At 46.8% G+C, this 16,439-nt stretch overlaps 1 protein-coding gene across 1 annotated transcript in view; it reads left to right on the top strand.

Moving 5' to 3' along the window:
* Nucleotides 1–16,439, top strand: part of LOC100081694 (leucyl and cystinyl aminopeptidase) — a 99,670-nt gene that overhangs the window by 55,976 nt on the left and 27,255 nt on the right. Inside the window, exons 4-7 of the mRNA XM_029066908.2 lie at nucleotides 442–573; nucleotides 9,292–9,412; nucleotides 11,380–11,534; nucleotides 13,315–13,428. Coding sequence (XP_028922741.1) covers nucleotides 442–573; nucleotides 9,292–9,412; nucleotides 11,380–11,534; nucleotides 13,315–13,428 — 522 coding nt within the window. The remainder of the gene's footprint in view (nucleotides 1–441; nucleotides 574–9,291; nucleotides 9,413–11,379; nucleotides 11,535–13,314; nucleotides 13,429–16,439) is intronic.

The following is a 16,439-nucleotide window of genomic DNA, read 5'->3' as shown; positions in this document are numbered from 1 at the left end:
TAGAATGGATGAGCGTGACTGACCAAGCTAGGTCCACTATAAATACCTCTAATTTATGTATTATGTCTGTCATTTGTTTATTGTATCTGAATTTTATTTATTGATTTTGATGTCTCCCTCCCTCCCTAGACTGTACGCTCGTTGTGGTCAGCATATGTGTCTTTATTGTTATTTTGTACTCTCCCAAGCACTTAGTACAGTGCTCTGCTTACAGTAAGTGTTCAGTAAATACAACTGAATTAACGAATGAATGACTCCACTGTCTACACCGACCATCGTGTTCCCACGCTATAGTTTTATGTCATTATTATGGTTCTTGTTAAACGCTTAATATTGGCTAAGCACTGGGGTAGGTACAAGATAGGACTCATTAGTTCTGCGAGCTCATCACCTTGGCCATCCCGGTTCATTGGTTCCGTCTTTCTCCTCTGCTCTCCGTAGAAAACAACGGTTCCGGTTGGAGACGGGCTGGTCCAGGATGAATTTTATGAGAGTGTGAAAATGAGTCCTTACCTGGTCGCCTTCATCGTAGCCGAAATGAAGAATCTGAGTCGAGAGGTGGATGACATTCTGGTAAGTGATTTTCTTTGAACCCTGTCTACCCCAGCGCCTCGGAGAGTCACCCAACTCTCTTATAATGACTGTGGGATTTGTTAAGTGCTTTCTAGGTGTCATGTGCTGCAGTAAGCATTGGGATAGATACAGGATGATTGGGTTCTTCGTGGGGCTCACATTCTAAGTAGGAGGGAGAATGGGTGTTGAATCCCCATTTTGCAGATGAGGGAAGTGAAGCAGAGAAAAGCTGAGGGACTTGCCCAAGGTCACACAGCAAGTATGTGGTGAAGCCAGAATTAGAACCTAGACTCTAATGCCGTGCTGTCTTCACTAGGCAACCTGGCTTCCCTATAGCAAAAGGGATGCGAACCTCGTGTGAAGGAAAATTCAGTTGGCAGTTCACCTTGTGACAGACGCTGAGTGGAATGCCCAAGCCATTTTTTCCAGTACCAAATTTTGTATATCCCAACAGGTTTGTGCGGTAGTACAAATTCTTCAACAGTGGTCTAATAATAATAAAGAAATTGTAGAATTTATGAGGTGTTTACTACGATCTAAGCACTGGGGGTAGATACAGTATAATCAGGTGAGACATAATCCTTTTTCCACGCAATCTAAGGGGGAGGGAGAACAGGTATTGAATCCCCACTTTAAGGTGAGAAAACTGAGGCACAGAGGAGTTGAGTGGCTTGATTCAGGTCACACAGCAGGCAGGTGGCGGATCCGGAATCAGAACCCAGGTCCCCTGGCTCACAATCCTGTGCTCTTTCTACTACTACTACTACTACTAATAATGATGGTATTTGTTAAGTGCTTACTATGTGCCAATCACTGTTCTAAGCGCTGGGTTAGATACATGGTTGTCCCACATGGGGCTTAAGGTCTTAATCCACATTTTACAGATGAGGTCACTGAGGCCCAGAAAAGTTAAGTGACTTGCCCAAAGTCACACAGCTGACGAGTGGCGGAGCCGGGATTAGAACCCAGGACCTCTGACTCCCAAGCCCGTGCACTTTCCACTAAGCCACGCTGCTTCTCTAGCCCTCAATCCTACCACACCGCTAGCCAAAACATATTAACTCAAATTGTGCTAGGACTGGTTGACTCCTACGAGCCGTCGTTCTGGGAAAATGGTTATTCCTTAAGTAAGAGAGTAATAATAATAATAATAGTGGCTTTTGTTAAGTGCTTATTCAAGCTCCATTTCGAGCTTCAAACAGCTCAGAATCCACAGTCACAACTGTGACCGCAGCAGACCTCTAGCAGTTTTGTCGCGGTGCTGCCAGTCTGCGGCTGATTTTGTCCATCCTGCCGGGGTGGTGGAAGGTGGGTCAGGATGGAGGGACCTCCAGGAGGTGGAGGAGAGTTGGCGTGGGATCCCAGGGTGGCAGAGTGGAGGTCCCCTAGAGGAGTCTGTCAGACAGTCATATTTATTGAGAGCTTACTTTGTCCAGAGCACTGTACTAAGGATTTGGGAGAGTACGATATAGCAATAAACAATAGTCGACGAGGGCCCTGGGAGCCAGGAAAGGGGTTTGTTTTATTTAAATGCTTACTATGTGTCAAACTATAATAATAATGGTGGTATTTGCTAAGCACTTACTATGTGCAAAGCACTGTTCTAAGCACTGGGGGGGATACAGGGTGATCAGATTGGCCCACGTGGGGCTCACAGTTTTAATCCCCATTTTACAGATGAGGTAACTGACGCCCAGAGAAGTGAAGTGACTTGCCCACAGTCCCACAGCTGCCAAGTGGCAGAGCCGGGAGTCGAACCCATTCATTCAATACTCATTCAATAGTATTTTTGAGCGCTTACTATGTGCAGAGCACTGTACTAAGCGCTTGGAATGAACAAGTCGGCAACAGATAGAGACAGTCCCTCCCGTTTGACGGGCTTACAGTCTAATCGGGGGAGACGGACAGACGAGAACAATGGCAATAAACCCATCACCTCTGACTCCGAAGCTCGGGATCTTTCCACTGAGCCACGTTGCTTCTATGCTTAAGTGCTGGGGGACATCAGGTTTGTCCGGTTGGACCCAGTCCCTGTCCCACATGGGGCTCACAGTCCAAGTAGGAGGGAGAAGGATTGAATCCCCTTTTTACAGTTGAGGAAGTTGAGGCACAGAGAGTGACTTGCTCAAGTGACATAGCAAGGCGGGGAGTCACATGAGCACTTGGTGGGATGATCCAGGATGAGTTGCAGCGTGGCTCAGTGGAAAGAGCCTGGGCTTCGGAGACAGAGGTCATGGGTTCGACTCCCTGCTCTGCCACTTGTCAGCTGTGTGACTGTGGGCAAGTCACTAACTTCTCTGTGCCTCAGTTACCTCATCTGTAAAATGGGGATTAACTGTGAGCCTCACGTGGGACAACCTGATGACCCTGTCTCTCCCCCAGCGCTTAGAACAGTGCTCTGCACGTAGTAAGCGCTTAACAAATACCAACATTATTATTAAATCCAAGTGGGAGACCCACGATGCATAAGGCATTCTGGATGCAGCCCCCTGAGAGCTGCAGGGGAGAACAGCAGGCACTGGTGGATGCTGTTGGGGAGATAGCCCCATTTTACAGATGAGGAAACTGAGGTGCTGGAAAATTGTCCAAGGGCTCACAGCAGGCATGTGATGGAGCGGGGAGTAGAACCACCGTCTGACTCCAAATCCTGTGCTCTTTCCGCTAAGATACGCTGCTTCTCAAAAAAAAAAATAATGCTTCCTGTCAGAAAGGGCTTGGTCTCTGAAGTAACTTAAAGGGCAACCAGATTTTAGACTAAGAGGGAAAAATGAGGGACTTCAGTAATATCTCTCACCCAATTTCATCTTTCTTTTTATTGTATTAGGTAAGCGCTTACTATGTGCCAGGCGCTGGAGTAAGCGCTGGGGGAGATACAAATTAATCAGGTTGGACACTGTCAGTGTCCCTTATGGGGCTCACCTTAATCCTCCTTTTACAGGTGAGGGAACTGAGGCACAGTGAAGTAAAGTGACTTGCCCGAGTTCATACAGCAGACAAGTGGCGGAGCTGGGATTAGAACCCTGGTCCTTTTGACTCCCAGGCCCGTACTCTTTCCACTGGGCCATGCTGCTTCTCTCATCCTCGTTCTCGATCCAGCATTAGTAGCTGTATTTTGGCTCCGCCTCTCAGTTGAGATGCTGTCGATATTCTAGGGCAGCGTTATCTGATTAGCGTCCCTGGGTCCGTAGGGTAAGTGTGCTTGTCTCCACACCTCCCTGCCCCTCACATCAGGAGGCAGAAGCTGGCATTTTAGCTCTTAGCAGTCACGCCCCAGCCCAGGACGCTACCGCACTGTCGCCATCCGGCACTGACCCCTGATGCAAGAGGGCAGCAGGCCGACGGCCGGACTCCTGGGTCCGTGGATCAGCAGGCCTTAGCCGGCGCCAGGGGCCCGAAGTTCCCCTCTTACCCCATTCCGCTCAAGGTCCTGCCAAGAGCCTCGCCCGGGGATGTCGGAAGTAGAGCGGGAGTCATGGCCGTCGCCCCCAGCTCCTCTCCGCCATTACCGATGTGATTCAGCAGTCCTTCCCATTGTCCCGCGGTGGCTTCCACCCTGGGGTGACTGAGACACTCTGGCGGTGGGGGAGGGCCCTGATTGAAACTTCACAAAGTAAAGCAAGAGGAACTGCTCACGCCCTGGAAAACCTTAATGTTCTCAGCCCCTGAGCTTCAGATTGAGGCTCTTTTTTTTTTATGGTCTTTGTTAAGTGCTTACTACGCGCCAGGCGCTGTTCTAAGCCCTGGGGTAGATACATGATCATCGGCTTCAGAGACTGTGGGCTGTGGAAGGAATGTTCCCAGAAGAGCAGAGAAGCAGTGTGGATAGAGCCCGGCCCTGGGAGTCAGAAGGACCTGAATTCTAATCCTGGCTCTGCCACTTATCTACTGTGACCTTGGACAAGTCACTGAGCTTCTTGGTGCCTCAATTACCTCCTCTGGAAAATGGGGATTAAGACTATGAGCTCCACATGGGATACGGTTTGTGTTCAACCTGATTACTTTGCACCTACCCCAACGCTTAGAACAGTGTCTGACAATTAGTAAGTTCTTAACAAATGCCATTGAAAAAAATCTGGCATATATTAAGTGCTTAACAAATACCGTCATTTAAAAAAAAAAAAAAGAAAACCCAGAATATCTGGCTGTGGTCATGAAATAAAATCACACGCCCATACTCTCACACAGCAAGTACACACTCTCACACAATCTCAGTCTCACACTTAACTTTCTTTCTAGTGACCAAATGTTTATTCTACCAACATATTCTGGGAGACAGGGGCTGCTTTGACGAGTCAGCTCCTTTGCTTCATGGGAAATATAGTTTCTCCTTTCCTTTTCAGCAGTTCCCCTGCAGCTGTCAGCAGAACCTTTGAATGTTTAGACACAAACACACAGCTGTCACCAAAGTCTGACCAAAGTTATATAGCACTGTCTAACATTATGGCTTCTTCAGTCTTAAATGTACCCCTACTGATGCTCTGGGCTTGCAAAACTTTTCCTGTGGCAACAAATCCCCTATTTTTACCATCATCTTTGGGGAGGGGAGTTAGTTTGTTTTGAACCTGCTACTCGCAAGCTTTGATGAGCCCTGTCTGGACCAGGCGGTGTGGGAAATTCGGTGACCAAAATTCCGGCTTTATCCACCACCCCCTCCTACCCCCATGATTTTAATCACTTAATAACTTGAAATTTCATATAATAATAAATGATAATCCTGGTATCTGTTAAGCACTTACTATGTGCCAGGCACCAAGTACAGTAAATGCTAGGGTGGATACAAGCAAATCAGATTGGACACAATCCCTGTCCCATCGGGGGCCAACAGTGGTCATCCCCATTTTCTAGATGAGGTTACCAAGGCCCAGAGAAGTGAATCGACTTGTCCAAAGTCTCACAGCGGACGAGTGACGGAGCCAGGATTAGAACCCAAGTCCTTCTGACTCCCAGGCCCGTGCTCTATCCATTAGGCTATGCTGTTTCTGAAAGTGCCACTTTTGAATGTCTCTCTTTTTCATCATCCTCTTGAAGCAGTGTTGTCATCTTTCTCTGTCGCTGCTACGGAGGAAAATTCTAGGCTGGTGGTAAGCCCGAGTGCTTAACTAGTAACTTTTGTACCCTCTCGGATTGTTTGCTAAACATATCAATTTTTATACACACATACACAAAAACATACACGCGGTCATGAAATCCTGGTGGGTTTGAGTACGAACCCTAAGCAGAGGGCCCACTTAGTAGGGAGAAATATGTGCAAATTTCTATCTGCAGGAAATCAAGAAAAGAGCCTAGCTTCCCAATCCCTAAAAGTAATAGTCTTCCTTGATACACCTTATTCAGTCCTCAGCTGTGTGCACATTGCCTGTTTCTGATTGAAAGATATTCCTCTCCACAGACCAGTTAGGCCTCACCAGGCTAGATAGAGGCAGTACTGTTTGGTGATCGGGAAGCTGTTCCTCTCAGGAACCAGTCATTGACCCCGTAAACCTGGAACTTGTCAGGGAACAGACAAGCTCATAATATAAAGGTGCTTTATTTTTGGGTGTCTTAAATCCTTTGTACCCGATTGTGCTTTCCTGGAAGGCCATGAAGGAGTCCTTGTCCCCTTGGCTGATTAACAACCCAGAGTTTCCTCTGCTTCAGAAAGAAGTTAACTCTGTGGAGGAGAGGGAAGATCAGATTCCCATCTTGCCACCAAGGCTAGATTTTAGGCTCCTTGAGGGCAGGGATCATCAGTCAATCGAATTGATTTATTGAACGTTGGCTATATGCAAACCAATCAATCTCAGTGGTACTGATGGAGCACTTCCTAGGTGGAGAGCACTCTACTGAGCCCTTTTTTATTGTATTTGTTAACCGCTTCCTATGTGTCAGGCACTTACTAAGTGCTAGGGTAAACACAAGATTGGTTATAGTCCAACTCCTATGTGAGCGTACAGTTTAGAGGGAGAAACAGATGTTAATAAATAATTTGATGTACATTGGTGCTGTGGGGCTAAGGGTGGGGTGAAAACCAAATGCCCAAAGGGTACAGATCCAAGTGCATGGAAAACATAGAAGGGAGAGGGAGCTGGGGAAAGGAGGGCTTAATCAGGGAAGGCTTCTTGGAGTAGATGTGACCTAAATAAAGCTTTGAAGGTGGGGAGAGTGGAGATCTGGCCTATGTGGAGAGGTGGGAGTTCTAGGTCAGGGGCAGGACAAGGGCAAGGAGTTGGCGCTGAGATCGATGAAACTGAGGTAAGGCTGGCATTAGAGGAAAAAGTGTGTGGGCTGGGCTGTAGTAGGAGATCAGTGAGTCGGGTAGGAGGGGAAAACTGATTGAGTGCTTTAAAACCACTGGTAAGGAGTTTCTGTTTGTACTAAGTGCATGGGAGAGTACAGTACAGTAGATTTGTTCTCTGCCCACGAGGAGTTTACAGTCTAGATTCATATCTGCCCAGCCTATTATATTCTCCCAAGTACAGTTCTCGGCATAGAGTAAGTGATCAGTCTTTACCACTGACTGATTGCAATTCTTCCGATCCAGAGAGCGTTACTTCTCTCTAGAAAATGTCTAGGTTGTATACAGTTTCACTGGGAGGTTTCTGTAAAATGATCAAAGCCTTTGGAAGTTGGGTTCAAAAGTGTTTCTCCAGCTGCTTGGCTGTCCCTCTGAACTGACTGCAAGTTCACTGTGGGCTGGGAACACATCTACCAACTCTCGTATTCATTCAGTCATATTTACTGAGCACTTACTGTGTACAGAGAACTGTACTGAGCACTTGGAAAAGTACAGTATAACAATACAGCAGACATATTCCCTGCCCACAACAAGCTTACAGTCCGTTACTCTCCCGAGCACTTAGTACAGTGCTCTGCACATAGTAAGAGCTCCATTAACTGCCATGTATTGATTGATTGGTTTACTTGTCTACCAAAGCCGTTGTATGGTACCCTCCCAAGCACTTAGTACAGTGCTCTGCACACAGTAATCCCTCAATAAATACAATTGATTGATCGACTTCCATCAAGCATCAGGGTGTACTGATCCCTGATTGGGAACCGAGCTCTCTGCTGCTGTTGCTGCAGCATGTTTACACTATTCTTAGAGTAGCTGAGTCATTAGAGCCAACGGTTGGCAGCCAAAATGAGATGCAAGTCTGCCTTTTGATTTCCTCGGAATCCATTCTGCGTCGGTTGTGGCTGCCAACTTCAAACTCCCTCGTGCCTTGGCAAGAGGCACGAACGGGGTTCCGAGGGGCCTCATTGATTACCTGCCCTTTCACTTTTCCCTATCTGCACCCCAGCCGGGGGGCACTAAGAGGATTGGGATGAACAGGAAGGGGCATGGAGAAGCAGGATTGCTTAGTGGGTAGAGCACGGGCCTGGAAATCAGAAGGTGATGTGTTCTAATTCCAGCTCTGCCACTTGTCTGCTTTGTGACGTTGGGCAAGTCACTTTATTTACCTATTTATTAATCTGTATTAATGTCTGTCTCCCCCTCTAGACGGTGAGCTCGTTGTGGGCAGGAATATGTCTGTTGTTGTACTCTCCCAAGCGCTTAGTACAGTGCTTTGCACACAGTAAGCACACAATAAATATGACTGAATAAAGGAACTTCACTTCTCTATATCTCAGTTACCGCATCTGTAAAATGGGGATTGAGACTGTTAACTCCACGTAGGATGGGGACTGTGTCCAAACTGATTTGCTCACATCCACCCAGCACTTAGTACAGTGCCTGGCATATAATAAGCACTTAACAAATACCACAATGGTTATCATTAGTATGATAATTATCTGTAAGCTCCTTGTAGGCAGGGATCTCATCTGTTGTATTGAAGGAGAAGCAGAGTGACCTAGTGGAAAGAGCACAGGCCTGGGAATCAGAGGACCTGGGTTCTATTCTCGGGTCCGCCACTTGTTTCCTAGGTGACCTTGGGTTAGTCACTTCTCTCTGCCTAAGTTTCCTTGTATGTAAAATGGGAAAGACTGAGTCCTATGTGGGACAGGGACTGTGTCCAACCCAATTTTCTTTTTTTTTAAATGGTATTTTTTGAAGTGCTTACTATGTGCCAGGCACTGTACTAAGCACAGGGGTAGATACCAGCTAATCAGATTGGACACAGTCCCTGTCCCACACGGGGCCCACAGTCTTAATCCCCATTTTACAGATGAGGTAACTGAGGCATAGAGAAGTGACGTGAGCGTGTCACATAGGTCCCATGGTCACGCAGCAGACAAGTGATGGAGCCGGGATTAGAAGCCAAATAATTTACCCAAGGTCGCACAGCTGGTGTGTGGTGGAGCTGGGATTAGAACATAGGTCCTCTGAATCCCAGCCCCGTGATCTTTTCACTAGGCCCCACTGCCTCTTGCCCAGTACAGTCCTTGTCACAGTCCCTGTTTCCTAAAAGAACTTGAAATCTAAGGTGAAGGGAGAAGAGGTATTTAATTGCCATTTTACAGATGAGGAAACTGACGTGTGTAAGGGCAAACAACAAGCCCTTTTAGTATTCCTCAGGATTTTTGACCACTACTCTAACTTCTAGTGTTCTTTGGGGGACGAGGGAGAGTCTCCAAAGCAAACAGGTACAGGACTTGATATTTGAGGATCTCTGGGAAGTTACACTGTGGGGTGGGCTGGGCGTGTCCCCTCTTGGACCCGTTTTGCTTGACTGAAAAGTTGGGACTAAGGATTCATTCTTCGTCGTCACTTTTCCCTCTTTCTTTGCCCCTACTCAGGTGTCTGTGTATACGGTACCAGATAAAATCGGCCAAGTCGAACACGCCCTGGATACCGCAGTGAAGCTCCTGCATTTTTACCAGAAATACTTCAACATTACATATCCCCTCCAGAAACTAGGTAAGCCGCTTCAACTCTGAAGTGCTGCACATTCGTGGGAGAAAAGAAAGACTTTTGGGGCATAGTGCAGATTCAAGGTCAAGAAAATGTCGTATTTCATTCCCAATGCTCTGATGAGCGATCCTACCTCTGTCCCGGAACACCTTCCCTCCTCGTATCTGAGAGATAATTGCTCTACCCCACTTAAAAACCTTACTGAAGGCACGTCTCCTCCAAGAAGGCTTCCCTAACTAAGCCCTCCTTCCTCTTCTTCGACTCCCTTCTGCACCGCTCTTACTTGCTTCTTCATTCATCCTCCCTCCCATCCCCACAGCACATAGGTGTATATCTGTATGTATCTTTTATTTATTTATTTAATCTTTTATTTAATTAAATTGATGTCTGTCTCCCCCTCTAGACTCTGAGCACGTTGTGGGCAGGGATGTGTCTGATATATTGTATTCTCCCAAGCGTGTAGTACATTGCTTTGCACACAGTAAGGGCTCGATAAATACGATCGAATAAATGAAAACCAAGCCGATGGGAGGAGGCTGTGTTAACGTGCTGCTTTTCTGATCTGTTTTGAGTCATTCCAAAGTTCAGAGACATCTGGCTGCCTGGGAAAGGTGGTCTAAATGTAGCTGGGAAGCCAGGAGCAAGGGAAGTGTGAGTTTGCCTGGGGAAATCTGAAGGGGTCAAAGGAATAGTCAGAATGACTGTGGGGATCTCCTCATTGAGGGGGAGGTCTCACCTGAGCTGTGGCAGTCGGGGCTGGGGGAATCCTGGATCCAAAGAGGATTTGTGATGTAGATGCAGTAGAGGTGAAAGAACAGTTTGACAGCGAAGCCCAAGGGGGTGTTGAGTTCAGTCTTCCCCTGGGGGTTGGTTGCCAGGTTTAGTGGAAATCAGTGGATTTCCAAGAGGGCTTTCACCTGAAGAATAGAACCAAAAAGTCACAGTAGTAATGATGCTATTTTATTAAGCTCTTACTGAGTGCCAAGCACTATGCTAAGCTCCGGGGTAGGGACAGTATAATCAGATCAGACTCCTCCCCTGTTCCACACAGGGTGCACAGTCTAAGAAGGTGGGAGGGAAGACAGGTGTTTAATGCCCATTTTCTGGAGGAGGCAGCTGAGGCACACAGAAGTTAGCTGCCTTACTTGCCCATATATCGCAAAGCAGCGTGGTCCTGCCATAAAGCACAGGCCTGAGAGCCAGCGGACCTGGGTTCTAATCGTGTCTCCGCCACTTATCTGCTGTATGACCTCGGGCAAATCACTTAACTTCTCAGGGCCTCAGTTTCCTCAGCTGCAAAATGGGGATTCAGCAGCTGTTCTCCCTCCTACTTAGACTGTGAGCCCTAAGTGGGACAGGGCCTGTATCTGACCTGATTAACTTCTATCTACCCAGCACTTAGAACAGTACTTGACATAGCGTATCTTGTCTTATGCTGTTGAGTCGTCTCCGACCCATAGCGATTCCATGGACACATCACTTCCAGAATGCCCCATTCTCAATCTGCAATTGTTTTGGTAGTGTATCCATAGATTTTTCTTGATAAAAATCCAGAAGTGGTTTTCCGTCGCCTTCTTCCACGCAGTAAACTTGAATCTCCTCCCTCGACTCTCTCCCATGGTGCTGCTGTCCAGCACGGGGGAGTTTTGACTTATAGCAGGTTGCCTTCCACTCTCTAGCCTCTGCCCAAGCTAGGAATGGAATGGGTAGGCCTCGGCTTGACTCTCTCCCGTACCAAGACCGGAAACTCTCCAGGTGCCATCCTGAGAGGGGTGCTTGGCGAGTGCTTAATAAATTTTATAAGAAAAGAAAAAGGCCCAGAGCAGGCATGTGGTGGAGCTGGGATTAGAAACCAGGACTCTTGACTCCAGGACTCTTGACTCCTGAGCTGGTGTCCGCGCTGCTAGGCCATGCGCGTATTTTGGGATGCACCTACGGCCGGGGTGATTAAGCTGTGATTTTGCTCCCCGCAGATTTGGTAGCTCTTCCTGACTTCGAGGCTGGAGCCATGGAGAACTGGGGACTGATCACCTTCCGAGAAGAGACCCTCCTGTTTGACAATCGCACCTCTTCGGTGACGGATCAGAAGTTGATTACGAGGATCATCGCTCACGAGCTGGCACATCAGGTCCCGACCGCCCTGACTTGCTCCCTTTACTCTTGCCCCCTTTCCCCCCACAGCACTTATATCTATATCTGTAATTTTATTTATTTGTATCGATGTTTGTCCCCTCCTTGTCTAGACTGTGAGCTCATTGTGGGCAGGAAATGTCACTGTTTATTGTTGTATCGTACTTTCCCAAGTGCTTAGTATAGTGCTCTGCACAGAGTAAGCGCTTAATAAATACGGTTGAATGAATGACTACCACGTGGCTCGGGGGGGTCCCGCTCCTTCTGTTTCTGACAAAGATGGGGGTGAGGGGTGGGATGGCTCCTCGGAGATCTAATCTCAGGTCTTCCACTTGCCTGCTGTGTGACTTTATGGTATTTATTAAGCGCTTACTATTTGTCAAACACCGTTCTAAGTGCTGGGGTAGATGCAAGTTAATCAGGCCACGTACAGGCCCTTATCCGTGTAGGGCTCACAGTCTAAGTAGGAGGGAGAACAGGTTTAGACTCCCCATTTTGCAGTTAGTACCCACTCATTCATTCAATAGTATTTTCCTGCAACCCACCTTGAAAAAGTACTTAGAGAGAGCCATGGAGTCTTAGCGAGAGGCACTTCCGGCAAGCCGCTTGGTCCGATTGACGACATTTCGCTCCCTGTTCTTTTTTTCTTATGGTATTTAAGTGTTTACTATGTGCTAGGCACTATGTGTAAAGCGCTGGGATAGATGGAAGATAATCAGGTTGGACACAGTCCCTGGTCCGCATAGGACTCACAGTTTTAATCCCCATTTTACAGATAAGGGAACTGAGACACTGAGAAGTTGTGACTGAAGTGATTAGAACCCAGGTCCTTTGGCTCTTAGGCCCGTGATTCATCCATTGTGCCACACTGCTTCTCTCCTGCTACAGCTCGATCTTTCCTGCAGTTATTGGGGCTGATTTTGTTGTCTTTCCTCTCACCCCCCTATTGAGGTGCATAGTTGGGCACTAATAATAGGGAAGCGGTGTGGCCTAGTGGAGAGAGCACAGACCTAAGAGACAGAAGGACCTGGCTTCTAATCTCGCCTCCACCACTTGTCTGTATGACTTTGAGCAAGTCACTTCACTTCTCTGTGCTTCAATCCCCTCATCCCAAAGGGGGGATCCTACTCCCTTTTATTTAGATTTTTGAACCCCTCGTGGAACCTGATTATCTTGTCTCTGCCTCACTACTTGACACACAGTAAGTGCTTAACATACAAATAATAATTGTGGTGTGTTAAGGGCTATGTGCTAAGCACACTATTCAGAGCTGGGATAGGTAGAAGAGGATTAAGGTGAACAGAGTCAGCGTCGCACATGAATTTAAGGGTATTTCCGGTTCCTGTGAGCCAATAAGGGTATTGGTATAATTTATTCATTTCTATTAATATCCATCTCCCCCTCTAAACTATAAGCTCGTTAGTAATAATGGTACTTGTTAAGCACTCCCTATGTGCCAAGCACCGTTCTAAGCACTGGGGTAGATCAATTTAATCAGATTGGACACAGTCCCTGTCCCACATGGGGCACACACTCTTATCCCCGCTTTACAGATGAGGTAACTGAGGCCTAGAGAAGTGAAGCGACTTGCCCAAGGTCACACAGAAGACCAGTGACAGAGCCAGGATTAGAACCCAGGTCTCCAACTCTAGATAAGGAACAACTGATTTGGGGAAAGGAACTGTCCTTATTTTGAATCACAATGTCAAATTCTTAGAAATTGGCCCGGTTAAATGACGATTGTAACCTGGCTTTCTTGTGGTGTTTTTTTGTCTCAGTGGTTTGGTAACCTTGTGACAATGCAGTGGTGGAATGATCTGTGGTTGAACGAAGGCTTTGCCACTTTCATCGAAAATTTCTCCATAGAGAAGAATTTCCCAGAGCTCTTCAGTGTAAGTAGTCTGCCTTCTGGTTTGGAGAAGTTTGGGGGCAAAATTTGATTTTGAAAATTTCTTTCCAAAGATTAAAAAGTTCCGCCCTGCCTTTCTAAACTCACTGAATGTCTGCAATGGTCGTCATTTTGCTCTGCCTCTAGCAGGCTTCTGCATTCGAAGACACTGCTGATGGTGTCGCTCACCTATGAATGCGTATGTGGCTCCAAAGGCCAATGCGGGATGCGTAGTCTTAATAATCAATAATCAATCATATTTATCGAGTGCTTCCCGGGTGCAGAGCAATGTACTAAGTGCTTGGGAAAGTACAGCTTCATCAGGCACCCAAAAAGAGCTGTCTCTTACCCTTGTATTTAATATTTGTAGCACCTTGTGCTGTTTCTCTTTTGCCTCCTCAGTTTGCTGCTATATCCGACAGACTCTATTTTTATGAAGTTTAAAAATACACCTGTGCTTGGTCCATCTAGATGTGTACATGTGCGTAGAAATCCATCTGCTCTCGTACCTGTGTGGGTGTGAAGTCGTATGCTTGACACACTGTGATTGCATTCCAGTTCTCTCGTATAAATCGAAACTCCTGGCCCGTAGTTTGGAAGCTGCTAGTAAGCTGCCTCCTTCTTACTGATTTGTTCTCTTTTCCCATCACCTTCGTGGCCTCAACAACATCTCTTGAGTGTCTACTGCAAGACACAGCCTCACCTTCTGCCACTTCTCCCGTCTGTCATTTATTTTAATATCTGTCTCTCCCACTGGTCTGTGTAATCTCTTTGAGGGCTGGGATCATATCTACAAACTCTATTGTATTGTACTTTCCCAAGTGCTTAGTCCAGTGCGCTGCACATGGAATGTCCTCAGTAGATACCATTGTTTGATGCAGAGCACTGGACTAAGCAGTTCATTTTAGAGCCCTTAGCGGGTAGCAACCGGATTTATATCTCAACCCTGCGCTCTTTAAAAAGTGCACAGTATGACGCATTGCACATAATGCGTCAATCCTATTGCTGCGACTACTGTTATTATTACTATTATCACTACCGCTGCTATTACTGCATACTACAAATAAAATCCTCCACTTTAGGAGCTAAGGAGGATGGGAATACGCAGATACGAATTGCTAAATGTACAGTAAACAACAGAAATACAAATGATAAAAAAAAAAGCAAGCCATTAAGTAGATGAAACAGATTCCCTAGTTTATGCTCTAGCTAACTAACCTCCTTACTGCCCCTGGCTTACGGGTTTCTGTTCCCCAGTTTATTATCTTGATTTTTCCCATTGCTGAAATGCCCTCCCTTCCCGGCTTCGATATGTTACCTCTGTCCCTATTACAAAAGCCTCCACGAGGTTCACCGTGTCCAGGACGTACTCTCCGATTCATTCCCTACCTTGTTGGTCACACCATCCGTCATCTGCGTCAGCGCTTGTCCGTTTTATTTGTTAGGAGCTCCTTTGCTCTTATATCAATCAACCCGTGGTATTTATTGAGCATTTCCTGGGTGCAGAGCATTGTACTTAGCGCTCGGGAGGGGACGGTACAGGAGAGTGGATAGTCATGTGGCCTAGTTCCATCTCTTCTTTATTCTAACTATAGCGCACCCATCCGTATCTGTCTTTTTTCTCTCTCTCATTAGATAATAGGCTTCTTGAATTTTTTACTACCTTTATCTCCTTCCCCAGCACCTAGAACTATGTCCTGGAACTCCTTCTCCCTTCATATTTGACAGACCACCAGTCTCCCCACCTTGAAAGCCCTGCTACTAAAATCACATCTCCAAGAGACCTTCCCCTCTAAGTCCTACTCCCCCTCCCTCCTCCGTCTCCTGTGCACTTGCATCTGCACCGTATAAACACCCGATATTCCTCGCACTCTCAGCCCCGCAGCACTTATGCACATATTTTAATATCTCCCACTCTAGACTGTAAGCTCCTTCCGGGCAGGGAACAAATCTACCAGTTCTGTTGTAGTATTTTCTCCCGGGTGCTTAGTACAGTTCTCTGCACCAGTAAGCGCTCAAAAAATACAAAGGGTTGATTGTGCACAATATAATAATAGTTGGGATGTCCGGTAAGTGTTTACTGTGTGCCACATTGCGGTAGGGTGGATACAAGATAGGTCAGACACAACACAGTAGCTTACTTAATCCTATTTATTGAGCACTCACTGGGAGCAGACCACGGTACTAAGTGCTTGGGGAAAAGTGCAATACAGCAATAAAGAGAGACAATCCCTGCCCACAACGAGCTCACAGTCCGGGAGGGAAAGGCAGACATCCATTCAAGTTGAGCAGACATATTTATGTATGTGCTAAATTATTTCTCTTGACCCCTCAAGTTGTAAACATTTTTACTACACCTTTCTCGCCCATCAGAATGTTAGCTCCTTGTAGGCAGGGAACGTGCCATTTGATCATTCTGTACTTCTCAAGTGTCTAGTGCATCACACCAAGCGGATGCTCGGTAAATGATGCCACTAGCGGATAAAGTATGGGCATTATCAGAAGGGAGTCAGAAGGTCATGGGTTCTAATTCCGGCTCCGCCACTTGTCAGCTGGGCGGCCTTGGGCAAGTCACTTCATTTCTCGGGGCCTCAGTTGCCTCATCTGTAAAATGGGGATTGAGACTGTGAGCCCCGCGTGGGTCAGGGTTTGTGTCCAACCCGATTTGCTTGTATCCACCCCAGCGCTTAGTACAGTGCCTGGCACATGGTAAGCGCTTAACAAATACCGCAGTTATTAGTAGTAGTAGTAGGCCCTCAGTACATGCTACTGTTACTACTGGACACCCAGCGTGACTTAGTGGAAAGAGCACGGGGTTGGGAGTCAGAGGTCGGGGGTTCTAATTATGCCTCTGCCACTTGTCAGCTATGTGACTCTGGGTGAGTCACTTAACTTCTCTGTGTCCCAGTTACCTCATCTGTAAAATGGGGATTTAAGACTGCGAACCCCCCGTGGGACGACCTGATTACCTTGTATCTATCCCAGTGCTTAGAACAGTGCTTGACACATAGTAGG

Source organism: Ornithorhynchus anatinus, chromosome 1 (genome assembly GCF_004115215.2).
Source record: "Ornithorhynchus anatinus isolate Pmale09 chromosome 1, mOrnAna1.pri.v4, whole genome shotgun sequence".
Classification (NCBI taxonomy): Eukaryota; Metazoa; Chordata; class Mammalia; order Monotremata; family Ornithorhynchidae; genus Ornithorhynchus; species Ornithorhynchus anatinus.
This window is presented reverse-complemented; position numbering and strand designations above follow the sequence as displayed.